This window comes from Porites lutea, chromosome 11, assembly GCF_958299795.1.
Source record: "Porites lutea chromosome 11, jaPorLute2.1, whole genome shotgun sequence".
Taxonomy (NCBI): domain Eukaryota; kingdom Metazoa; phylum Cnidaria; class Anthozoa; order Scleractinia; family Poritidae; genus Porites; species Porites lutea.
In genome coordinates, this window is record NC_133211.1 from 23263226 (window position 1) to 23291179 (window position 27954).

The 27954-nt window shown below is 39.5% G+C and overlaps 1 protein-coding gene across 1 annotated transcript; it reads left to right on the forward strand.

The window, feature by feature from the left end:
• Positions 1-272: 272 nt before the first annotated feature.
• LOC140953346 (immunoglobulin superfamily member 10-like) lies at positions 273-27697 on the forward strand. The gene is made up of 16 exons (XM_073402833.1): positions 273-684; positions 2221-2269; positions 2423-2653; positions 2755-3024; positions 3424-3699; positions 5373-5645; positions 6542-6718; positions 7081-7463; positions 12800-13159; positions 13955-14003; positions 16871-17137; positions 17301-17570; positions 20154-20429; positions 20761-21036; positions 22821-22991; positions 27251-27697. The coding sequence occupies exons 1-16, from the start codon at positions 370-372 to the stop codon at positions 27619-27621; spliced, it is 4014 nt and encodes a 1337-aa protein (XP_073258934.1). The 5' UTR covers positions 273-369; the 3' UTR covers positions 27622-27697.
• Positions 27698-27954: the final 257 nt, after the last annotated feature.

The following is a 27954-nucleotide window of genomic DNA, read 5'->3' on the forward strand; positions in this document are numbered from 1 at the left end:
GGAAAAGCTGGCTTAGACCGGATTTATTCCATCTAGTTTTCGTTCAGTTTAGAAATGAAGATACTGCAAAAAAAAAAACTGAATAGAGAAGATAACGGGGACTGAATAACGATATGAGATAGAATGACATTCTAAAGTTAAAACCAATATTGCACCACTTGTCACCTTTTCAGGAATAACGATCGGAGTATAGCACAATAGTCCTGCCTTAGTGATGTTTATGACAGTACGGTGTAATTAATATCAGACTCATATCTGATCTTTCTTGACAAAATGATGACCTCCAAGACCCACCCAGGGGGTGATTAATATCATGAAGAAACAAAGACTAGAATTTCATAATTTCTATAAACAATTCTATCTGCGCCAATGGCGTCAACTCGCCCTTCATCAAATCTCCACACCGTTGTGTCAGGTCTTCATCTGATTTTTACAATCGCATCAGTTGCTTTTCTTTCTTTCAAAGTCTATCACCTCGAGTGTGAGCTTTCCTTAATTCGAGGAAAAGTTTCGTTAAGTGAAGGCGACGTAAAAGTGACCGAAGGGACCCCGCTGTCTGCAGATTCAAATAATGAAGAGCTCAGAAGTGAAAGAAATCGCCGAGATGATCAACAGAAGCTCAAATCATATACAAAAGACAATCTCAAGGCAGCATGTGTCCAGAAGTTGTTGGGCGATCTTCAGGTATCAAATTGTTTCCCTTTAATTTGTAACATTTTTGTACTACTGAGCGATCGAGTTGCCAGTTTCCGTTCAGACAAATCTAGGTAGTGCGTCAGTGTTGCGAGTGTGCGAGTGAGCGTACGTGATTACCAGCCCTGGCACTCATAAACTATAAAAAAAAGCGCAAAAATTTGGAATTACGCATTGCATTAGAAAAGTGTAGCAACTTTTAGAGCTTCGGCATCATTTTCTTTGAATCCCAATTTCCATGACCCGTTGAGTAATTATAACATCCACGATGGGAACCATTTTGAACTGATGGCACGGCATATCTCGTATCTCCCTATTTTACCACGTGCTGCTAGTCAAATCACTGAAAAACCTACCTAGACCGTTTCCCTTCCCTGATTTCAAGTGATAGTCCTGATCTTGGTATCTAAGCACCAAGGAGGGTTGGGTAGAGGTGTAGGCGGGATAGAAGATACATTTGATACTCGTTTACTCTTTTACAGCATTGCAGCAAGCGCTTGTCGATTTGACGATGATACGAAAAAGTAGAGGATTGTAAACAGTCTTTCCCTCAATTAAGAAAACATATAGGAAATTCCCTCTTGAGCTTCCGGAGTCTCGGTAGACTAACTATCAGTATATGTTCACAGTGTAAGTTGCACTAGTACTAGGCTGAGTCATCAACTGAACACAATTGGCCCACGATCCATTACAGTTTAGCTTATTTGAATCTAAGGACCTCTTGCCTCGGGGGGGGGGGGGGGGGGGGGGGGAGTGCTCCCTTATATTTGTCTTATAGGTAACGTATGTGCCGCCCCAAAGGGTATGGTTTGTGCGCCTTTTAGGTCTGAAAACGGCGGGTAAAGGCTTTGCCTATTTTCGTCTGAATAAGGGTATGTTTTTCCAGGGACTGAATACGGGTCGGAGTGCATGAACGTATTTGTCGTTTTAAGTCCAAATGAATAAGAAAGCGAGAGCAATATGCGAATTCGAAACGGATTTTAAGAAATCTTTTTTGTTGGCGATCTAATCTAAGTAATTATATCATAATTTCTGCCAACGCTAGGTCTGAAAACGGGCATGGATCGAATTTTGGTTTGAGACAGTATTGTCAAGATTTATAGAACCAGGTTGCACATCCCCAACACGAATTCCCAGGAATACCTCCCACGGGTACTCATGTACAAATGTTTGTGATCATGTGAGAGATTAGCCTGTAGTGCAGGCGTATTTTGGGCGGCCGAAAGCTGCTTGTTTATGTTCGTACTGTTGTAACCGCTATCTTTGTTATTACGGAGGAAGATTTGGGAGAATAAAAACCATTTTCTCCCCTCTTTTCGAGTTTCAACATGCGCTTTCGCGAGCAAAACATTCGCGCGCCGGAAGAAAACACCTGCACTGCAGGCTAGCGAGAGATGGATTAGAATGAAAATACCAAATATCTTGGTATTTGCTTCGAGTTATTTCTTACCAATCTTGTAAATAATTGACTTGCAATAACTTGCGTCACGTTTATATTATTATGGTCTGGAATAATTTTCTCTTCAGGTCATCGATGATGCAATCAATGGAACTGGAAGACTTGTCTGTATGAGAGGTCAGTACAAATTAATCCAAAAAGCATCCTTAATCGACGTATCGGTCGGCATGTAGGTTGAATGTCGTTGAATGTCGGTCAAGTATTGGTCACAGTGTGTGGCCGATAGTTTCCAGTTCGGAACAGAAACGTTACTCTGAGGTTCCCTTTCAGGTCCTCAAGGCCCACCGGGACAACCGGGTCCACGGGGTCATCGCGGTAAAACAGGACCACCAGGTTCACCCGGTCGTCGTGGCCGTCCAGGAATGCCTGGCAAAAACGGATCTCCTGGAAGGAGAGGTCCTCGAGGGAAACCAGGAAAGGGTTCCCATGTTAATGTTACCGAGATTGAAAACCTTCTGGAAATATTGAAGACATACAGTCCTGAGGATATAACATTGTTTGGTTAGTACAAATCCTTTGGAAAGATATTCGAGATTGCAAATCACTTTCTCTCCTATTTTTTAGTAGTTAGTGGGTTAATTTTTTTTATGTACACCCAACAGCTCCGCCCCGATTTACAAAGAAACCCCCTTCTTCCATCGTCATTAAGGAGGGTGGTAATCTGTCATTCAGTTTTTCTACATCCGGGAATCCGGCACTCAAGATCACGTGGTCTATGCAGGGTAAAAGCAGAGAAAGCCCAGCTCGATTCAGGATACTAGATGACAAGTTTGAGATGGACAATGTACGCTTCGAAGACGAGGGATTAATCACTTGTCACGCTGAAAATATGTTTGGTGTTGAAGTATCCAAAGTGAATCTCACTGTTTTAGGTGGGTTGTTATTATTGTTTATTTCAAAACGTGGCATATCCTGAGGAGTGCGTGACAAACAGACCATTTAGGAGGAAGGATTAACACAGTTAGTGCTCGCGCGTTCTTCCTTCCTTACCGCTTAGCTGTAAGTAGCTTCAAATACCCCGTAAAACGGAGCACCGATGAAGAGAGGGGGCGGGGTAAAATGAGCGCGCCGTCGGCCTCAGGTTTATTAGTCAGCGGACTATGTTGAGCTACTGGCGTAAAATGAGGACTCTTCAGTTTGAGCATCTCCATAGTTGCGTTATGTTTAGACGTGTGGTAAGTATTCTTCTTCCATCTTTGAACAAGTGTTCCCTGATGATTTAAAAAGTGCGTGTTTAACCTTTTTTGTTTCTTTTTTCTTTTCCTCTGCAGGAGCGCCAAGGTTTCCCAAGTCTCCTCCAGTAAAATTGTACGGCTTCTTAGGTACAGAAACAAAAGTGGAATGTGACCTTTTTGGAAACCCCACCCCTGAAGTTCAATGGAACAAATCTCCCTCGTCCCCTCTCCCTCTGGGACGTAGTGAGGTAAAAAAAGACGGACTTTATATTAACAACACTAAGAAAGAGGACGAGGGCATTTACACGTGTCTTGCGACGAATGAATATGGTATGGTCATCCATGGAACATATCTCATAGTCAAGGCAGTGGGTAAGTGTAAGAACATAGAAAATTAACTACAAAAGACCGTAAACGAATATGCCGCAGAACGAAGTATCTTCAGAAGAACTGATCAGCAAAAGTCTACAAAGTTGGACTACGAATGTTCTTTAATAATTTCTCAAGTACTAAAGCCAATACTTTGGTCCTGTGGCTACCACATGGAAGTCATCTAAACCTTTCATGAAATATTTTTATTATTATTATAATAATAATGATTACTGTTCCATCATTATGAGTATTACCATCGTTATTTTCGCGTTCGATACCATTATCATTATCGTGATCGTTAACGCTTTCACTATTATTCAAAACACTGCCTGTCCTCTTCAAGCCACAAGTCAGGTCTTTGCTTTGTTTCCAATCGGGTCGCAAGAACATGGTAGACAAAGAGGCCACTTGGTGAATGTCCTATACCGTGATATTTATTCATTTACATGCCATGGTCAGGTCTTTCATTCGGCAACATACCAATAAGCTCTTTGCACCTGGTCATTTATGTGGTACTAAACTGCTTGCAGTCCGTCCACCTCTTAGGCTGAATTTCATCCCATTACTTCGAGTCGTTATTACTCTCTCAGTAACGTCTGAATCGACCGGCCGTTAATGACGTCCAGTGACGTCACTACTCCTTTGCTTTTATTCATGCAAAAAGTTAAACACCATTTTTAAGTGGCAAACCAAGAAATATCGTTTGGAAATGTCTGCATGATACAGAATGGCTTTACTTTTTCGATCGTAATTCATGTTTAGCGTTCAAACTATCAACTGCACGCAGTACTCTGAACCGGTTGTAATTCCATAATCAAACTTGGTCGCAATCACGCAATGAAATGATACACACACGGAACACCTAGTTCAAAAACACAATGATTTGCTCTAATTGAAAAGAAGCCACCTAGTCCATAACGAAGAAAAAAGAAAACAAGAAAACAAGAAAGAAAAGCTAACAGAATCATTACAACTGACAGTGAAAATAACTAGAAGGTCGAATTACAACATTGGTCTCATGGAACTTCGCATCAACCAAATCACTGCCGAAACCACAAAAAGGTTCTAAATGAAAAACCTACCGACTCTCTGCAATGATTCTTCATTCGCAGTTCAATTTCACATTTCAGTTTCGAAGATGAGGGCAACTTTGCTGTTTACGATAAAGATTGTCGAAATGTTTGAAGTCCACTAAAACATACCAGGGATGTGATCTGCTGATCGAATTATCAAGCGACAATACCGCTAAAACTTCTCCTAATTATGCATAATTATGCGGATGTTTAGACAATCAACCAATCAGAATCACTACCCGGTTTTCGGGTAGTGATGACGTCATTGGACGGCATTAACGGCTGGTCGATTCAGACGTTGCTGAGAGGAGAAAACGACTCGAAGCAATCGGATGAAATTTAGGCTATCCACCTCTCAAAATCCGTATAGTTCTTCTCCCAGTCAGCGAGATTGTAAACGTTCCCGTTTATCGCGGCTCGAGTGCATGGTTTACGTGTGGAGTAGCTTAACTTTGCAAAGCCAAAAAAGAGACTGCTCGCTGTGCACATGGCACAAACTTCCATGCTGGAGACGCACTGGGACCACGTGAATGACTAGCTGCAAAGGGCCTATTTGACCACTGACGAAGTAAACCAGACTTTTATTTAATCTTCATTCAGAACCACCTGTGTTTACAGTAACACCTCCTGAAGCAGTCAATATATCCGGTGTAGAGGAACCAGTCAGAATCAACTGCTCAGCTACAGGCTCCCCTTTACCCAAAATCACGTGGTACAAGTACAACATTACCTTACCAGCGAACATTTACATCAACGATGACGAAGTAACTAGCGAGCTCGTGATTGGTCAGCCTAAGCCTTCGCTCCAGAACACATATACATGCGTTGCTCGTAACTTGTATAACGACGAAGTAAAGACAACTACAAAGATAGGTGAGACGTACTTTGAAATGTAAGCGGGATACCTTACGAGAAGATGCCCTTTGATTCCTGCTGATTCCTCCAGGGGATTAACAAGGCGAGTTAACAAGGAGATCGCAAGTGAGACCTCTAGTTACTTGCGGGTTTAATTTAAGAGACGGCAGTCATTTGAGACTAAATATGAAAACAAGTCCACTCGCTTTTGCGCTGCATTTGTGTATGTAATAAGACTTCATTTTGCCTGTCCAATTTAGAAATAATTGGATGTAAAAATTAAAAAAATTCCGAGGACAACCACGGCTTTTCACACTTTGCCATTTTCTTATCAAGTATAACTTTTTTAAAAAAAGCGCTTTCTGAGTGATAATGACATACACAGCAACAAGAAGCCGATAGCGTTCGCCGACGAATCGCCGTCAGCTAACAAAACTTTTTAGGCGTGTTGACAGATGGATTTTGCCCTGATCGGCTAATTTGTACAGCCTGTTTTATTTTCTGGTATTTGATTGGCTCTGACAAGCTGTCCTATTTTTCTTAAACTGGACAGTTTGCCTATTTCTAAAAGAGAGTCCTATCTCAAACTGTCCAAAATTAATCGTTAATTAAACAGCGTTTAAAACATCAAAAGAGTATAGCTTTGCTGACAATATCAGATTAACTACCAGCTGTATAATTGATTTTTTTAACATCATAATACCTGTACTAAGAAGTTAAATGGAGAACACCGATTTCATACATACCATGACATTTTCATCCAATCTTAAATTAGTTACCCGCAAGGAGTAAATTTCCGGGAGCATTTTGGAGAAATGTATTACCACGAGCTGATGAAAAACTATGAATTTTTGGTATTTATAACTCACGTCTTGAATGTTACAACCATCAAGCCCTTCCTTTCTGTTTTTCAGTTTTACGCGCCTGCGGTGACCCAGGAAAACCAGATAATGCAATTATTGTCAGCCAGAGCAAGAATTACTGGACAGGACAGTATGTCAGATACCTCTGTAATCCGGGTTATGCCATGGTTGGTCCTGCTGTCAGAAGATGCTTGGTCAGCGGCAAATGGAGTGGAAATGTACCAATATGTAAGAGTTAGGTCGTTAAGAAAGTGTGGTGGCGTATGCTACCTTAAGGTATTAATAGGCAATTTCAGAGATCCAGAAACTCTCACTTTCAAAACGAGGCTAAAAGCAAAACGTTTCATCTAAAAATGAGTTTTACACATCATTTTCTTATCCATGGCCTCGCACTTAGTCTCGCTTTGAAGCAGACGCTTGGGGCAACTCGAATTATGGCTTATTATGCCGGGAATATATTTTTCCTTTCCCTACCACTGAGGACCGATAAAAGTTCTTAAAAGTGACTTAGTATTTAAAAAAAATCAATTCGCTTCACCGACACTTTATTTTGTTGTCCTTTGTTTGTTTGTTTGTTTGTTTGTTTCCAGGTACAGAAAAACCTGAATGCGAGCCTTACTGGACCATAGATGACAACACCAGACGAAAAAGCTTCACGGCGTCCCGGACCAATAGAAATGACTACTATTTGGCTGAAGGATGGTACAGGTTTATATCAGGCAAACAAATGTCCACAAGTTGTACTTATGTATCCGGTTATTGCGATACTTCATATGCTGGATGGTTACAGGGAAGCCATCCGTCAGTTAAGGATGGGGTGGTCTCTAGAAAAGTATGTTTTGGCTATGCTGGTGGTTATAGTCGTAACTGTTGTCGTTATAGTACATATATAAAGATGCGCAACTGTGGTTCTTTCTTCGTCTACAAACTGAAACCCACACCAAATTCTAACTGTCGTTATTGTACTGAATACTAACAGAGTCAACTTACCAAGCAGCATACTTAGATAATTATAGAGGATATTACATGGCCGCGCAGAGATACGAAATGTCTCTTCAAGTGTGGAATACGAGAAGAAAAAGGTGGTGTTTTAAGGCGGCTATACATTGTTCTATTCATTACATAAACACCAATGAAATACCAAACCATTTCACTTGAATATTTTTCTTTGGCTCCCGGCGAAAGACGCGATTTATCGTGTAACCATAGCAACGACGGAGATCTTTTCACGTGTGAAGGTGTCATATTTTCGCGGGAAGGCTCACCTGGTATATCATTGGTGTTTAAATAATAAAAGGTATTATCAATGACTAAGGAAAACTCAATCCTTTCAATTTTATAACGGCTTAAGTAGCATATCCGAAGTACCCACAACTCTCTTCTAACATACAATAGCCTCATGGTAATCCGAACCCACTGTAACTCCAATCCTACCCAAAAACTCGAACCAAAATTGATTTTCCCTGGACTTCCTTATAGTAGATCTACCACACTTCGACCCTCGATAACTCAAACCTTCTGCTGTTTCTCTTGCCTTTTTCTTGTTAAGAGGAAATGTCCACTAAGATCGAGCCGAATCGAAAATTCGTGGCCCATGATGAAAAATCAAAATTCCTGATATTTCGTCCAGAGATACCCTTGATCGCCTAAGAAACGTGGTGGCATTTTTTTTTTTGAAATATTTTTTTGAACACCACGAAAAATAATAATAATAATAGTAAAAAGGTAAGGGCCCCACGTGGCGTGAAAACGCCAAAAATTGACGTAACACATTGCCCTAAACGATAATTTTTTTGTCGACACCGTTCACAAATCGTGTCCGTTTTAAATTCATGTCACGGAATAGAAAGGTCACACCTTATTCTGTGTGCGATTAGGATCATTTTGATTCCTGAACCTGGTTATGGCAGCGTGGTACTCGGGCTGAAAATTAAACTAATTTAATAAAATCCAACTAGTGGTTTATTATCAATGCTGCGTTCTCATTGGCTGAGCTACTACTAGGCTAATTATATTATAGTAGCAATATTAGCACCGGCTTTGAAAACCAAAACAATGGCGGCTGAATCACGTTTTGCTAGCTAAAGTTGTTTTGCCTCGATATTTTTGACCAACTAGTTAGATTTTACTGATAGAAACAATTGTTCCTCTCGCCCTCATGGCCTCTCAGTAGCCTCTGGATAGGTAATTCGGCCTTCGGCCTCAATGGGCTATTGACTCTATCAGAGCCCATTATTCGGGCCCGGGGAATAAATAGACCTTTGGATGTGTAAAAACCTATGGAAGCTTAATCACGACTAAACTGAACTTGTCGTCATTAGCTCCAAATTTCGAAATAGACCAAATCTTGAATATGTTCGGGTTAGAGATGAGTTCATTGCTCCAATAAGTTGTCTGTACGTAAGCTAGGAGTCATCATGGACAATTGCTTTTGCATTGAACAACATGTAAAAAAGATATGTAGTGAGGTAATTTATCATCTCAGGAATATATCAAAGATTCACAAATATCTCACCCAGGACTCTGCTCAAAATTCTCATCCATGCTTTTATTAGTTCTAAGCATGCGGACTACCGTAACTTACTTCTATATGGTATTCCAAAATACTTAGTTTGTAGATTACAGCGTGTTCAGGAATACGGCTGCCGCAGCTCGCATTGTTTCGTTGACAAGGAAGTATGATTCGATTACCCCCAATATTGTTCAAGCTACACTCAGTCTGTCTCCCCGTACATTCACGTATTATTTTGAAGTTCCTATTATTAGTCTATAAAGCACTCAATGGCAGAGCACCCTCTTATATTAGAGAACTTTAGATTCTAAGACGAGTACGACAACGAGTACGAGATTTTCTCAATACTAAGTTGTACTCGCGCGTTAACCAGCGTCATTTTGGCGGGAAAACGTGGTAGCCGTCGTCACTCCACTACGAGTTTTAGCGAGAATGTCGAGGTGGCGAAAACAAGTTATCAAATGTTAGAAGTTTTATCATTTTGCGATCGCGAGAGGGTGTTAGCTCCTTCACTAAAAGTAACAGTGCTAACTTTTCCAGTGAAAAATGGAAAAATGAAGCTTCCCGGGGAGTCTATATTTTGAGAATACGCGAAAAAACTTCAAGTCAAATCTTATACTCGTAGTCGTCGTTGTCCTTGAATCTAAAGGTCTCTATTTCTAGTCTCCTGAGCCATCGTAGGTGCTCTCGGTCTTTACGCTCCAGTGGGCAAGAACTGCTCACTGTGCCACTGGCTAAACCAAAGACTTAATTGAATGTGGAGATCGGGCGTTCAGCATTGCTGCGCCAAGGCAATGGAACAACTTGCCTCTTTAATACCATTCGCCGTAAATCTTCATCAATCGCTATTTTCAAAAGACATTTAAAGACTTATCTTTTTAAACAAGCCTATGATTTTTAACTTCTTTTTTTAATACACGTTTTTTTTATTTCTTTCATTATTTGTAATTTTATATTAGTATTTTTAGATTTTAGTTTTTTAACTTTCGTTTCTTGTACAATGTATGAATTATATATTTTTAAGCTTTGTAACTAACTTATCTCGATTTTTTAATTCTATTTTTTAGCTTTTAGGTTCTACGATAACTTAATCATTGTAAAGCGCTACGAAATGAGTAGCTGAATAGCGCTATATAAATTTTTTTTTTTTTTTTTAGTTGCTTTTTAATTGTTAAGTACCCAAACATGGAAAAACAATCAAATAAACAAAAACAATACATAACAATACATAATACTTGAAGAAAAAAGCGAAATCCTGGGTTGAGTTTACCATTGATCAACGGTTAAATGAAGCTCCTCAAGCAAGGCTTTTCATAGATAACTTAAAACACTGGTTGGGGGACTTTGGCTAGTCTGCTTGTGGTCCATTTACAATTTACGAAGTATACGCTCATGAACCCTCCTCCACTGATACGAATTTGAGATAGACAACAGCACCAGGGACTATACGTTGGCTTTGCGAACAGTGTGTGGGGTCTGGAAAGTCCCACATGCATAATAGGGATGTGAGACGGGCCAACGGTTTAATCCGAGAGAGGGGTTAATGTCCTAAATCGAGATCATTCTAGAACGTTTAACCGTTTGCAGATGTCATCATAAAGGCAGCACTTTCTCCTCAGTTATTCATAGACCCAAGTTAACCCGTGGCCTTCCGCAAAGTGGATACGGGCACTTATCCAACTGAGCTAACCGGGCGGCGGCCTAATTGTTAAACCTGAAATGACAAAAGGCGAAAGAAAGAGCAAATGTGATCTTTTTAACTGCTCACTGCATTGTCAAGAAGTTATACAGCTGTTGGAATGCCAATCCACATAGCAGATTGTAAGCGTCAATAACAACCTTAGTCTAACTGGTGATGCATACCTTCCGGACTGACATGGCTACCTCCCTGCAAGGGGTCTTTTTGGGACATTATTGCAATGCAGTTCTTTCATTAAGAGCAGGTTGACTTGGTATGTCATCACATTGCCCAGACTTGTCCTTCAATGCTCCTACCCGTCCGCAACTCTCCGTGTTTCTGGCACTTAATAATGGTTTCTCAGCAGCCTCTGTAAGGACTTTACAATACGATAACGACGACAACTGTGAAAACGCCACTGAGTAATAGCTGACTTGACATCCTTTTGAACTTGTACGCTGTTCACCCATTTAACCGTTACACAATTGAGTTAGATCAGGAGCTCAATAGGCTCCTTGTTAGATTTGAAAAGAAGGGACCCCGTTGAAGCTCTCCTCTTGCTGTTTATGTTCTCTTAAAAACTAAAACTTTGGTCAGTTTAACTTCTTAGTTGACGGAGAACAGCAAGGAAACTTACAGAAAAGCGTAAACTTGACTAAGGCCTCCCGTCGACGCCTTCACAGTTTCGCAAGGTCCGTAATAATAGGGCTACAGTCATGCCAACGTATACGCAAGCAACGATGGACAGATCACCGGATCGGGGTGGGGAAAGTACCCTCTAATCTGGTAATTCTGGGTATTCTGTTTTTTTTGTTGTTGTTGTTGTTGTTGTTTTTTTTTTTTGTATCCAACTGCGTTATGCCCCTGCCGAGCTATGGCCTTTTTTTAGAGGTAAAGATCGAAGAGAGTCTATTAGTAGGTAAAATCGTCAAAATAAACTTAAAACTCCTAAGGGTTAAAAAAAGAGGCAATGGCCTATGCCGAATGGATAGAAAATTTAATAACTTTCAAGTGGGAACCTAAATTGAACCATATCCGACAGGCAAATGGAAATACAATCTGAAACTGCAGAGAGCATGCACGTGACCACTATGTCATACGGTGGCTTGGACCTTGAAACATATTCTATATTGCATGATACAATTGCACTTGCATGAGGTCTGAGAGAATATTGCCAGTAACAGTTGTAGATTATTGGGTGTTTCTTGATGTTGCGAAAAGAAATGTTGGTTCGCTTTTTTTGTTTTTGTTCGTTTGTTTTTGTGTTTTCAATCTTTTGTATTACGTCATTTGGTGCCGATTGCACCAGTTAACAACACCACGAAACTACCAGATCATTACTGACAGAACTTAAGCACAGCGTCATTTCTAAAAAAACATCTGATGTCAACTGAAGTGCATAGCTGTCTTTTGTAAAGAATTCTCTATTGTTTCAGTTATACGAGACGGTAAAAACCGAATCTTTTGCTAAAACGATTAAGGGCTTTTTAATACGTATAATACTCCACGATCAAGTATAATCCGTTTTTGCATGCGAAGGAATGAAACGTTTTCGAAAACTGCAGCTCAAGCCAAGAAATGCAGGGACAGGTTTTTTCGTGTTATCCGAAAAATGCTGCGTAATTTAAACTATTTTTCTAGGGGGCTTTTCCCGATAGCAAGGAAGAGCCTAGAACTGCAAAGCCCATGCTATCAAATGGCAAAAAGATTAAATAGCAACTGAGATCAAAGTATCCCGATCCATCAATTCCACGAGCAGAGGAAATCTAAGAGAGTTGGCCCTAAAGTTCATATTCTAGTAAAATAATCCTTAAAAAATAAATCATAAAAAAATAAAATAAAAAAACCGAGCGGTTAATTAAGCGAAAACCGGCCTGACCTCACAAGGAACAGTTTTAAAGTAATTTTTTTTCTGAAAATTTAGAATAAAGGGTAAAAATGTCGCTTAAAATAACTACTTCTATTGGTAGCGAATTGAAAAATTGAATCCTTGGTAGTTTGGATGATATAAAAGTTGGACTGAAAATCTCAATCAGGTGCAGCCATTTACCACTTGATGAACAAGACTAAGAAAAACTTTTAGGATTTCATTACGCTGTCATTTTAATACATTAAGCAGGTTCTAATGCCGTCGCTAGTCGATCTCACTGGTGCAAGTATGGCGTCAGGTCGCGATTCACCGAACCTCTCCACTATTGTGTCAGGCCTTCATCTGATTTTTACACTCACATCAGTCGCTTTTTTCACGTACAAAGTTTATTTCTTGGAGAATGAACTGTCCTTAATTAGAAGAGAAGTGCCTTTTCGTACAGCCCAAGAGTCAACTGTCGACAAAGCAACTCCACCTAGCATAGTTCAAAGCCGCGAAGAGCAAAGAAGTGGACGGAACGGCCGAGCCGGAAAGGGGAAATCGGAATCGTCATCAGCAACCGACAAGCTCAAAGCAGTATGTGTCCAGAAATTGCTCAACAATCTTCAGGTTTGTAACGTATCTCTGTTTTGAACACTTGACTGAGACAGCCAAAGAGAATCCAAATCGCGAACGAAGGTTCATTAATTGCCGGACGTCACTTTATATAACAAATATCCATTCTCTGAATCATTTATTTTATCTTGTGTTGACTACCTATAAATATACCTTAGTTAAATTCACGCAATTTGTTAGGCGATCATAAATTAATGATTGAATCTGTTATCGACCGACAGTACGGTGAGGAATTTGACCCAAAATGAGCCGGAAGGTCGCTTCAAAAGGCTGGTCGGCGTCGCGCAAACAAAAGGATTTCGTGATTACCCGCATTCAGCATATGGACTGCGTTCACGGGTCTTTGCACCTATTTATTTACTGCTTTGTTGGCGGAGCATTTGAGAGCCTTTGAAAAAATGAGGGCTCTCTGGATTAAACACTTTTATTGAAATGAACAAACCTCCGTAAGATAGCTTACTGATCATCGCGATACTTTGGTTATTCGGTCGTGTTTAGTAGCTATAGGATATTTTAACATTTGAATAAACGGCTTTCGAGGCATGGCAAAATTGTTGAAAAGTCGCCAGCGGTGGGGGACTTGACGTGTTATGAGGTGCTAGCCACAACCTTCTCTCCTCAGCAAATATATTTCCTCTAGTTAGTGTTTGGTAAAGGAGATGGTATAATTTTAAAAGTGATACTTTTGGAGGATTGATTCGAGAATAGAGAGCGGACCCAGTTTGACATTAAGATTTAAAAGTACCTTTACAGAATCCTATTTCTTGTTTTTTCCTTTTACAATTAAAGGTTGCTGATGACGTGGTTAATGGGACTGGAAAATTCGTCTGTATGAAAGGTCAGTGTCATAACAGGCTTAATATAGAGTTTCAAACTCTCTTGGTTCAATATCATGTTTTTTTCCCAGTTCGGCTATTTAACAATTACTTTGAGCTACTTTGCTTAGTTGATCGAATGACGTACTGGCTTAAGCTTAGTCTTAACTGACTGATTTATTGGATATGCCCAAAATTTCCATTACAAAAAAGGCAAATAACATTAGCATATAGAGAAAGAAAATAAGTATCATATGTTACTAAAAAGTAAAAGAAACATGACTTCATACCAGTCAATAGGTGCAGTACGTTGTGTAGCATCATGTTATTGTAATGCAAAAAAAGTCCCGACACCATGGTATAAAACTATATAGGCAAGGCATAATCGACCTTTTTTCTTTTTTTACGACGAGCAAAAGTAGTTTAGGGTAAAACGAGTTGAAATCTTCGGCAACCAGTCTGATTAGATTTGATTGTAAATTGGCATAGCGAGATGTTCGCTGGGCAGATATTAATTACCAATTTTATGACGAGTCGAGTATGAACAGTGCAATCCGTGATATTCTAAGACGTTTTTCGTAGCTTTCTTGATTGATCTGACTTCTTGTGTTATGATTATAAAACGACGTTTGAGTACTGTGCACACTGATAAAAACATATGGTGTTACGCGTGCTTTTTTTTTTTTCGTGAGGCTTAATGATCCCGGGAAATCAAGAGGTTAATTAGATTTCGTTTATGTTCCAGTTTTTTACTTAACCTATAGTTTAAACTACAACCCTGGTCAAAACTCTTGGAACAATAACGCCGTAGCTCGTCAAATGGAGGCATCTTTCCTCCCCCTTTTCTCCCCGGTGCAGAGTGTTGACATTATGCAATCAAGTTTTTAATTGCACATAATCAACACTGCTTGGGGAAGAGAGGGACAGCGGAAATAGCAGAGGTAGAATATGTCTGAGTTAATTTAGCAAAGTGCGTCTTTGTGTCTAATTTCCTCAGCCGGTACATTCGGTGCGCTCGGTACAGTCGGTACAGCCGGTACAGCATGCACTCTCGGTACAGCCGGAACCGACTCTGACTTGGTACAAATGGGTACGGCCGGTCTTTTCTATTGCTGACAATAGCTGTTGTCGAAGGAGGATTCTTTGACATCCACTTTACTTCATAGTCATCAAGGCATACAACACCTGTTCTGATGACATTGAATATACGCACAAAGCATAATAAACGAAAACTGAGGAAGAGGGTCCAAATTATGGTTGGCTTTACAAAACTAATGAAATAGAGTCTCATCTTGATGGAAAATACTAACAAAGGCATGCATGATAATTTCTCCATTAAAAAAAATCCTATTCCTCTCGCGAGCTGGCCAATCAGAGAGCCGCTTTGGATAGGTGGAGGACGACCCCAAGTGCCCCAAGATTTTTTGACAAGTGTTGTATAGTTACCGAATGGGTGTGAAAAACATGTGTGTTGTTGTCAATATACGTTATTTATTTTATTTTCGAGGGAAGGAGAGGGGGAGGAGGTTGTGCAATTTCTCCCGTGTATTTTTTATTTTTTATTTATTTCGCAACAAAACCCTTTGCAGGAGTTTGTTTTTTTAATATCTATGTTGATATCCACGTCAGTCCTTTTTATCACAGCCCAAGCACTATAAGTGTATAATACTTTGTAATTATGAAGTCCGACAGTCATCGACATTCGTACCTCTTGCAACACTTGTTGTACAGTCGAACCTCCATGTGCGACCACTTATCCAAAACACCAAAAACATTTTTCCTAGTCAAAGCTTTACAGTTGGAACCTTTAGCAACGCACCTCCTGTAAGCGACCGCGACCACTTTTAGGGCCTGACGATTAATGATTTTCCATGAGCATTGTTTTTTAAACTCTAACGTGTGAGCGACCACTTGACACACTCTGATCTCTATTTTTCGCTGTGTGCACTGTGTTACTTAGAACATACAAGTTAGTGAAAACATGAAACTACACATATCCTAACTTAGATATTGGATGCAGTCTTTGCATTTTGGGCCAGGGTTGCTTTAATACGAGAGGTTCGACTGTATTTTAAAACCATCGTAAAACATTATAGGGCCATTCAAAACGTGCTCCAAACTTTCCAGTACTTCTAGTTAGCCAAGCCACTGTTACTCTACATTAACATTAGAACCACTGGCTTTCTATATACACTTCTCGATTAAAATCTTTAGAAACAAGGCTTGAAATAACGAACCAGTTAGGCACCATGTACATTTTCAGGTCGAACGCATGTTTGCACTAAGAGCATTTTCAGGTCGAACGCATGTTTGCACTAAGAGCCATTTTTTCATTATTCTTCTTGTAACCAGTTTATCACAAACATTTTCCAATGCCGATCACTTGTTCAAAAAGAAAAAACAAAAGCAAAAAACAAAAGCGAACATCACATTTCCAAAAACTACGCGGTTCTCGTCGCATTTGAACATGTCTTCCATTTTCTCAAGATCTCTCTTTGTCTCGGTTTATTCCTTGCTTCAAAATTAACTTGAAAACAGCTCCTGCTAAAGTTTTTTCGAGGCCCTCACTTGCTTAATGCAAAATAATCCTGCAAAAACTTTCGAAAACGGGCATCATGTTGAACAAAAAAAAAGAAACAATCTTCCACTGACGTCATCCTTGTGTCCACACGGCTAATAGATCATAGGCAACGACCAATCACAGTGCGTTAAATATTCCCCAACACATTGGATAAAAGAATTTATTGATTAGAGAAAGCTGCATTAGTCTCTGTATCTCGCTACCAGAGTTCTTACAGGTGTGGTAGAACTGGCAACTACTAGTAAGTGAGAAGCTGTCCAAAACAAACGTTCATATCAAATCTATATATCTAAATACAATGTGCTGCAGGTCCGCAGGGTCCCCCCGGACAACCAGGCTCGCCTGGTCTGCCAGGACCTCCAGGTCAACCAGGATCTCCAGGTTCACGAGGAAAAACGGGAGCACAGGGACCCCGTGGTCGCCGAGGTCGTCCAGGAACACCCGGAAAAAACGGCCCTCCTGGTAGAAAGGGCCCTCGAGGAAAACCAGGGAAGACACTCGATGTCAATGTCACTGAGCTTCAAAACCTTGCAGAACAATTACAGACGTCTGCTCGAGGAGATATAGCAATGTTTGGTGAGTAAAACACTGAGCTAAATGTATTTTACCAGAACATATTGCACATGATTTGTCTCTTTATCTTTGCTGTCATTACTTTTTATATTCCATTTTCACACGAAAAAAAATATGATATGTTAGTAGAACTCGTTGTGATTGATTTGATGTGATTAATCAACAGCTCCTCCTAGGTTTACAAGGAAACCCCCACCACTTATCTTCATAAAGGAGGGTGGTAATCTGACTCTAAGCATTTCCGTATCCGGCAATCCACAACCTAAAATTACCTGGTCTGTACGCCAGAAGACCCAAGGAAACAAAAGACGAGTCAAGACTACAGAAAACAAGTTTGAGATTAAAAATGTTCGGTTTGAAGATGAAGGAGTGATCACGTACCGTGCGCAAAATGTGTTCGGTGCTCAAGAAAATGAAATAGAGCTCACTGTATTAGGTGAGTAGAAAGTTCTAGAATAGCCTAAGTGACCGTTAACTCATCCAACAACAAATAGATAAGACAAGACAAGACAATGTTTTATTTGGAGTCTTATACAGTCCTATGTATATCGACTGTATCCAAATAATTTAAAATCATGACACAAATTGCACACTAGTGGAACTATAATCAATGTTAACCTAAACAACTAATGATCTTTTCCCATAGCAGTCGAATACGTATTTTACAATTAACTTTTGCACTGGTTTGTTCTTGCTCGGAGGGTTAACAACAGAAAAACATAATCTGGTGCTATTCTGTTTACTGATATTCTGTATTCTTTGTTTAAGTATTCAAATAAAGTACTTCTTTTTTTTTTGATACGCAGGGCACAGGTTAAAAAGTGTATTTCATCTTCTACGTCTTTTTTACAGATAGGACAGATCCTCTCTTCTGGTTTCTCATAAGGTCTTACATACCGACCTGTCTCTATCGCCAATTTGTGATTACTTAGACGGAGTTTAGTTAGGGTTATCCGGTGTTGGACGTTGGTGATCTGACGGAGATAATCTTCACATTTATAATTTTCTATTGTTTTAAATTTTCGAAAGGTTCTTAGTTTGTTCTTTTGGTTGGCGTCTTTTCTTACGTCATTGTTTACGTCACTTAACCATCTTTGTAATTCGATGTCTTTCAGTCTTTGTTTGATAATGTTCAAGATTCCTATGTCATTTTCATGTGCTTTTGTCCAGAGGTATCCCAGCCCTATTTGGTCTAATACGCGTTTGATTTTTTGGCTCCATAATTCCTTATTCATTCTCGACGTCATATCATTATAAACCACCTGTGATAATTTGTGTTTTGGGTGTTTGGTTAGAGTTAGCCAAAACTTAAAATTCCTATATTGTGCTTCGATCTTCATTGGGAATCTTCCTGTTTCAGCCCTACATGCATTGTTGCTGCAGTATTTATTTACACCTAGCAACCATTTCATGAATTTAATTTGAACTAGTTCTGCGGGATCTTTCTCTATTTGGTCGTTACAGTCAACACCCTATAAAACTACAGGGGTGGGGTGGGGGGGGGGCTATAAAAAAATCCTTACATAGAGTTGTATTATGCAGTGTTCCCTGTCATCAAAGGAAAGCTGAGCTCTTGCCTCTCCTTTGATCACTTAAAAATTGTGACCAACCCTCATGGAAAGCGTTAGCTAGGTCACACGCGTAACAATCTTTACATAGCGAAAAAAAAAGTAAATTAAAGATAAAGGAACAGTGCAACAATTTTTCCCAGGCAAAGCTTTACAGCTGGAACCTTTAGTAAACCACCTCCTGTAACCGACCGCGAACATTTTTAGGGCCTGATGATTAATAATTTTCCATTGTTTTTAACCTCCAACTTGTAATTAAAACACCGACCACTTGACACATTCTCTGATCTCTATTTTCGCTCTATGTACTATTTTACTTATAATATACAAAGAACGTTGGTGACAACATGGAACTACACATATCCTAACTTATGCATTGCATGCAATAAATTATCTTCAATAAAGTAGATGTGCCTGGACCTCTTGTCGGAAGATAAACCCCTGTGGTTCGATTCTTGTAAACGACGATCACATCCCGTAAGCGACCACTCGCAGTCTTTTCATTTTGGGTGGTCGCTTACGAGAGGTTCCACTGTATTTTAAAACCATTTTAAAATATTAGAGAGCCATTCAAAATGTACTCTAAACTTTCCACAACTTGTAATTAGCCAACCCACTGTTACTCTACATTGGAAAAACTGGTTTTCTTTATATACATTCTCGATTAAAATCTTCTGAAACAAGGCTTGAAATAACTAACTAGTAAGACGCCATGGACATTTTCAGGTCGAACGCATTTTTTGCACCAACAGCCATTTTTCGGCAGTCAGATATTGTTAATTAAAATGATATTTAACGAATGTTGAGGAACCTTTAACAGGACAATTCTTATATCTCAGGTGCGAATAAACATTTTGCAACACTAAAAACTTTCAAATAAAACTAATAGTAGTGCTTCCTCCCATCAAAAGAAAGCTGAGCTTTTAATGCCCCTCCTTTGGTCAGTTAAACATTGTGACCAACACGACTGGGAAGCGGTAGCTTTGTCACGCGCATACCAATCTTGACATAGCAAAAAAAAATTGTAAATTAGAGATTTAGGGACAGTACAATAATTATCAGAACGGAACTTCTGAAATTGCAAAAGAGGGCAAACAGTTAACTTCACCCCCTCCCCTCCCCCTTGTACAAAGGATGAAATAACTTCTTAACCCTCTCTCTGTTAAAGCAACTTTTGAACGCTTTCTTCAATGCAACAATTCTGACAAGTTGTTGACACCAAGTAATATTTTTGTGCGGCTAAGAATCATGTTGTTCCGAAGATGTACAGGCTGAAATTAATAGTTTATTGAAGTAACTTATAGCAGCTTTCTAAAACCTTTCATCAGCTTATTACAAAGGAAAAGGTAGATTTCATAGATTAATTTAGTAATGTTCCTAAGTCTCCAAAATCACAACTGAAGTTTGTTGCACTCCACCATTCTTGTTACTGAGTTTAATTTTCTTCACAGGTGCCCCGAGGTTTCCAAAATCTCCTCCTGGACCAGCAACTGGTTTCTTGGGTAAAGAGACAAAATTGCTTTGTGACCTTCTAGGAAATCCAACTCCTGAAGTTAAATGGACCAGATCTCCCCCAGCTCCTCTCCCTCAGGGACGCAGTGAAGTAAGAAAAGACGGCCTTTACATTACCAACACCAAGCTTGAGGACGGGGGGGTATACACGTGTATTGCGACCAACGAATATGGCATGGAAATTCATGGGACATTCCTCAACGTCAAGGCAGTCGGTAAGTGGCAAACTTGACCACATCAAAAACCTGACGTGATGTTTACCACTAAGTTGTAATTCTACTTTGGAACAGAAATCGTATGGCACTTTTGCATGCCACCGGAGAACACACAGTCTGAACAGTCCATGAATTTAAGAAACCGAGATAGGTTAGCATCTACGTACTCATAAGAATGCAGCTGATCCAAGCTAGTTTTGGCGACAATAATCAGTACATGAACAGTCTGAACTTCGAGCCCAGAGATTTCCAACAAAGAATTGATTAATGAAAAGGCATTAGCACGAATAATAACTTAAACTTCAGTTCTCTTTACCATATCTCTCCTCAGAACCACCTGTATTCACCTCAGTACCCCAAGCTTTGGTCAATGTATCGAGAACCGACGAAGCGATCCGAGTCAGCTGTTCCGCTACGGGGTCACCTCTTCCTAAAATCAGGTGGTACAAGAACAACGTTACACTTATACGCTCCCCCAATAACGTCACCAAAGACGAAGTTACCAGCGAGCTTGTGATTGACCAGTTTCAGACTTCTATTCAGACACAGTATACATGTGTTGCTCGAAACGAGTATAACGATGAAGTGACGACAAGTACCAAGTTAGGTAGGGCGCACGTGCTCCTAAAGCTCTTTTCTTTTTTTTTTGACACAATCCTTAGTCTAATAGAATGTGTTCAGAACCCCATAAATGTTATGAAAAAATTATTAATAAGCCGATTACATTACAACGCACCTCAGACACCTTTGATGTCCTCAGAATGGAATACACATGCATATCCAGAAAGTGGTTGAAGAACTTTCCACGACCTGCTACAAGAAGCCAAGATGGGGGCGATCGATGGCAAAATAAAAGACTGTTAACAGTCGATCGGTGATAAATATAATCAAACGTTTACAGTTAAGGTGCTAGTTGTTTTATAGAGATTGAACAGCGGCACAACATTGTTTAAATAGGGTGTGGGGGAAAGCTTCATATTTTCCCCTTTGAAATCAGGAAAACTTCAGAAAGGGCCCTTATTGTCGCCGATTGTAAGCTGATCTTTGGACTTAGGTCTTACTCCTCTTGCTTTCCGAGAAGGCATACAGTATCGATGATAACGCTAATTTAAAAAAATCTTGGTTCTAGCTGGGCAGTGGTTTTGGCTTAGTCCCACGAGACTGTTCGCGTATAATCTAATTTTCTCGTCTGGTCCAAGACGTCAAACAACGCACCCGTTTGGTTTCTTAGCTTATATTTTGCAATATCCTGAGATTTTTTTTGTCGGCATATAAGAAATCGTGATGGAGGCGACCAACATCCCTAACCAGGCGAAAATTTTTGTGACTGTAAACAGTTTAGAAAATAACATGAAATGTATATTTTTTGTCATCAAATTCCAAAGCAAGAAGCCCCTAAGCTCTGTTTACAATCAAAGTGCCACAACCATCACATTTTTAAAATCATTTAAGGTGAGCAGTTGGCAGGGCTGGGTGGGCAAAGCAAAAAAATCCACACGTATGCGCGGTCCAACACCCGGGGTCCCTCGCCCAACACTTACTTCCAACAGAATCATGATTTTTTTTTTCGTACTCGGAGAATTGACACAAGTTTATTTATATTCATTTATTTTTATATATTTTTTTCACCTCTATTCATTTTTTTATTAATGAAAGTTTGTTTAATCTTCACTTGCTGCTGAGAAACTGAACGGCATGCATTGCGTTTTATAAAGCGACGAAACTCAACATGGTCGATAATGAAGAACCTCTAAAACTAAGGATACTTTATCAAGTCCCTCGTTGAAGTTATCCTTTGAAACTCGTTCACTTAGGGGGTTACTTTTCTTTCTTTCTACTGTATTTTTTAAAAAAAGCTAGTTTGCCTACTTTGAGTCTGTTTCGCCAAGATGCAACGTAACTGTTAAGGAAATCCCAAGATACCACACACTAAACGATGTGACTATCTCACTGCACTGCAATGCATACATGTTAAAGCTTTTGCAATACTGTAACTACATAATTATAGTCATGCAAATAAAGCTTATGTTGTTGTTGTTGTTGTTGTTGCATACATAATTATTTGACCCGGAACGTTGATGCTGGAAATTAAAAACTCCATTAAATTCCGTCGTGTTGAGCCTGCGCAACCCTGTTGCTTTGCTTTTGCACGCCTCTTGGCCAGGTGTTAGCCAGTTTAACTGAGTTCAGTGGACGTTTCTTAGAATTTTCGCCATTCGCACCTCCCAATTGTGATGGTTGACGTCGCATACTTACGTTTTTCGGCATGCCTATTGCCATGGCCTTCGCGGTTTCCTTCCACAACTTAGATGCCCTTGACGTGAAAATGGGTATGCAGTACCAATATTTTCCAAGTTTACTTAGCAAGTTTTATCGTATTCTTCTCTATAGTTTTACGCGACTGTGGTGACCCAGGCGAACCAGACAATGCAATTGTTATCATGGGAAATCACTGGGCAGGGGAGTATATCAGATACCTCTGTAATCCGGGATATACTATGATTGGTCCCGCAGTCAGAAGATGTTTGCCCAGCGGTAAATGGAGTGGAAATACACCAACATGTAAGAATGTGAACTCACTGCAATCCACACGCTCAAATGTTTGTTTTCGTTCGGAAAATAATACAATAATTTTACATTTTTGTTTACCTAACATCATTTTTTTATAATTTTTTTGTAAAAGCTGGCAGTGTTAGCTGTCACCAACTCAGCCATTCTCCATTATTTGCTAAATCGGAAAGACAATTCATGATTGAAAAAATAGACAAATTTATGTTTCAATACTGATATTTAACAGTCCGAATGGCCTCTGAGTCAATAGCCCATTCCGCTTTCGGCCAAATGGGCTAATGACTCAGAGCCCATTCGGGCTCCAGGAATAATTGTTTTAGAAAAATCCAACTGATTGGTCAAAAATATCGAGACAAAACAACTTTAACTAGCAAAAGGCGTTTCAGTCGCCATTGTTTTGGTTTTCAAAGCCGGCGCTTTTCGCTACTAGTGGGCTATAACATATAGCCTAGTAGTAGCCCAACCAATCAGAACGCAGCAATGATAATATACCCCGAGTTGGATTTTACTAAATATTATTACTTTCTTAGCTTTAAACAAAAAAAGAATTTAAAAAAATGCGAATTGGCCTTGCTGCAAACGCAAAGCAATCAATTGCAAACATATTTATATTCCAGGTGGCCTCTCCCATAAGACTATAGCAGTAATGTTTCTGATCGTGTAGCTCCTCACCTCTTTGATGATTATGATGATAATGACGATGAAAATTAAAGCTCAGCTGATTATGTTGAGTCGTCTTCGACATAGACTGTTCCAGGCTTTCAAATAATTTAGTGCGGGCGAAAAAAACTGACGACGAGGAAAACAAGCGAAGGGAGACTTAACTCACTCCCCTCTAGCTAACCGCCGCGCTCTACTATCTGATCGACTGGAACATGCCATCTTCGACTAAATTATCTTTTATAGGAAAATTTAACTTAATATATGCTATTATCTCAAGAATATTTTCCGGTTGGCAGTTGAACTTGTGTGTTACTAAACAGAGCCAGTTACCCTGTTACTAACATCCTCTAATCCAAGAGGGGGAAGGTAACTCTATTGTTTCCACCTAAGTTTCTTGACCCACTCCGCCTGCCAGTATGACGTCACATAGTAACGGGCAAAAGCCTCGGGTCGCTTTTGTAAATTAGCAAGGGATACGACAGTTATTTGGACGAGCAAGTTCGAGGAAAAGCAAAGAAGCTAACTAATATCGCTATATATCGCTTATTTGATCGAATGTGTGTGAACTTTGGTGTTGCTATAATCTGCTTGTGTAAACCGTTTTGATATTTTGTGTCCGTGACTGTAAAATTTTGTTAATTTGTTTTGCGAGCCGTGTTGCGGGATCGCCATCTATTTCACGGGACCGGCAAGGTAATCAAAACTTCAATCTTTTTTTTTCCTCTAAAATAGGCAAGGTCTAGTATCCAGAATAGGAGGTTCCATTCACAGATCATGCATGTTTATATTTCAACTATTCTTTTGCTAATTAAATGGGCCTAACTTCATATCATTCCTTTCGAGTGCGGGCCTCTGTTGATCTCCTAATTCTCCACCAAATTCAGTAAAGCTAGTTCGATCGATTATACATCGAGTCGGCCTGTTGAACCGGAAATAATGCGAAATAGCTTTGAAATACGCGCTTAAGCTAGTTTTCCTCAAATGTATATTTGAATTCATGATAAATACAGCTCCAACAGCTTCAAACAGCGTCTTACGGCAGAGAAAAATTGTTTTGATATGACAAAATTAATTTTTTTCAAATCATGTGTGTCACCGCGTGGTGCAGTGGTCAAGGATTCTCTTGCATGTGCAGATAAACCGGGTTCGACTCCCAGCGACGCTGCTTTCTGTTTCTTTGTACCGTTCTTTTTTTTCCTGTTTGGTCTATTTTTTTAACACTATTTTTTCTTTTGGTCTTTTTTTCTTTATTCTTACTGCAGACCCTGCTGGTTATGCACCTGGATCAATGATCAACGCTGCTTTCTGTTTCTTTGTACCGTTCTTTTTTTTCCTGTTTGGTCTATTTTTTTAACACTATTTTTTCTTTTGGTCTTTTTTTCTTTATTCTTACTGCAGACCCTGCTGGTTATGCACTTGGATCAATGATATATATTTTAACCAGAAAAGGGATACAAAAGCTCTTGATCTGCATACTGGTCAAGCTTACGACCAGATAAAAACCATGAGCTGTCAATACATGTCCCTCCTCTGAAACAGCTGATTTTCCTTTTTCAGTGTTAGTTGACATCATGACACACAGTACACCACAAAGTGTACTAATTTACACCCAACACCCACCAGTGACCCACTGGCGAAAGTTAAACTTGCCTTTTGTACATCGTCTTAATCATCAATACCATTACCCTAAAATCTCCACTGGGTTTGCCCCCCCCCCCCCCCCCCCCCCCCAAAATATTAAGCGAAACCTTTTATTCGTTTTCGGGATTTAATTACAGAATTACAGGGGTATGCCCAATACAGTATTACAACGCGGTAAAGCAACAAGATTCAATGCGCACAGTCTCTCACAAATACCTGTCATTTAGCTTCCCCTTTCAACGCTAAAGCTACGCGAACTTTGAGAGGAATGATCCTGGGTTTCACTAGCTCTGAAGTTCTGAAAATACGCAGAATGTATAGTGTAATACATCCTTTGATGAACCTCCTATTGCTGTGTCTAAACTCCTCAATCTTGCTGTGTACTGGCCCTCAAAAGTGTGACCGGTCGGTATGATTGCCCGTAGAATTTGCTCGACGATAGAAAGGAATCTTTACATTTTATTACACCACTACTGGACATTTCATTCCAAAGAAGTACTTAAATTTAGTTTTCTATGACAATAGAAACCTAAAATCTCCAAATCCAAGAAATTAGAACGGTATTTCCGTGATAAAATCGAAATATTTATACTGGCAGGCAGACTGGACCACAGGTTTCCTTGGAGATACCTCCCCACCCCCCCTCCCCGCTCTAATCATGCGCGAAATAACGACGGTAACCCTTTGTATCGGATAAGTGTGGAAGCAATGCCCATTCGAAAGAATGCACGAGACCCCTTTAGCTTAAGAAAAGTGGATAATTGTACCAATCCCTCAGTATAGTATAACTAAATTTAAAAATTCAAATTTTCGTAGTTTTTTATTTATTTATCATTGTAAACAGATATTCTTTTTTACTAATTTATATTCACATTCGTTTTTAACAGTTCTCAATGTTTCAATTTTTATAATTTCTAAGAATTTCTAAGACCCTTTATTGTAATCAATTTTATACATACACGTAGGCCTTTTATCATTATTTTTTTTAGAGGAGGGTTACTAGGGAGAATAGTTTCATAGTAATAGGTCTCACCGTACCCGTCTTTAAAGAAAGGTTATTGTTTATTGCTTCCTGTTACAAGAAGATTTAAGTCCTAGTTGGCGCACGCATCGGTCACTGAGAGCTGGCGAAATGATAATGAATTTCTTTCTCCCTTTTTAACGCAGGATTTTGCGGATAAGACATTCAATCACTTCAGTGCTGCTATAAAGAAAATCGACAACAATTTTCCCTTGACTACTTCTTATAAATCATGCGATGATAGAGAGAACGTCTAAATGTTCCAAACTGAACTTTTCAGAGGAAACGTTCCTCTGTTGTCGTGAATCTATTTGAGATATGAAATTTTTTTTCGTAGTCAAAAGTCTGAATCATTTCATAAGCATGTAGATTTAAAAAGAAAGGTCGGCTTTTTATGTGCAATACATTCTCAACATTATCATCTTCATCCTTATCATTATTTAACGGCTTTTCCTACTTCATGCTGTCTTCGAAACTTTGATATTATCAAGGTATGAATAGTTCACTGGCACGTATTACACAGAGCGCTAAAATATTGAGCCTCTCTATGGCTACCTGTCGACGTCGTTTTCGTCGCGCGTTTTCTAAATCAAAATAATAGTCGGTTTTTCAACGAAATCGTCGTACTAGCGACCTCGAGCTGCAACCAGCGGTGACGAGAGAAACAAGAAAATATCAGAACAAAACCTACAGGTTTAATAAGCAAAATCAAACAATCTGCATTTGAAGTACACTTTTTGGCGGATTCCTTTGCCATCATCGCACGACTAACGTTGTCAAACCTCATCGGAATGGCAATGCGATCGTCGCTTTCATCAGCTCTATCTCGTCGCGACTTCGATTTTATCTGAAATACCGACAGAGCGGCTCAATATTCCCGCACTTTGCCATATTGTTAGCTAAGTTTTCTTTTTTGTCTTTTCAGGTAATAAAACAGAGTGTGTTGAGCACAGGACGATAGATGATGATTCAAGATCTCATCGGTATTCTGCTAGTAACAATAATAAAAATGACCGCTATCTCCCCGAAGGCTGGTACAGATTTGTGACGCGAACACGAATGAACACAAAATGTGTTACTTCCGGCAATAACTACTGCAACACAGCTTATATCGGGTATTTAAGCCAAAATCATCCGTCTGTTGAAGAGGGGATTGTTACGCGGCAAGTGTGTTTCAGTTATCCTTCTTATTGTTGTCGTTATTCCACCTACATAAAAGTACTCAACTGCGGTTCATTCTACGTGTACAAACTCAAACCCACACCAGTTTCTTGGGCTCGTTATTGTACCGAATAGTTATGAGCGAACTAATATTCACCTGCAGTTTTCATAAGATCCAGCGGAATCAAAAAGAGAAGCACTTACAAATCAATATGGCAATGTTCTGTTTGACTCATTTGATCGGATATTAAATTTCTCTCTCTTTTTTTTTAATTAGCTGTTTTAAGTGACTGCAATTATCATTGTTATATAAAACGTATTGGAAGAGGCTGAGTATGATGGAAGAATAGATCAATTTACAGTTGTTTGCTTGGCAATCCAGCCTTTAAGTGGAACCTACGGTGTCATTCACATGACTTACATTTGAAAAGCAGAAAGGCAGTGAGTTTTCTATCAACTTAGGCCTCT

What these genes read in the sequence shown, in the direction of transcription:
- LOC140953346 (XM_073402833.1), top strand. Translation starts at nt 370, where the DNA reads ATGGCGTCAACTCGCCCTTCATCAAATCTCCACACCGTTGTGTCAGGT. An exon ending in TCTCATAGTCAAGGCAGTGG is followed by an intron (nt 3,700 to 5,372) that starts GTAAGTGTAAGA and finishes ATCTTCATTCAG; the next exon opens with AACCACCTGTGTTTACAGTA. An exon ending in AAAGACAACTACAAAGATAG is followed by an intron (nt 5,646 to 6,541) that starts GTGAGACGTACT and finishes TCTGTTTTTCAG; the next exon opens with TTTTACGCGCCTGCGGTGAC.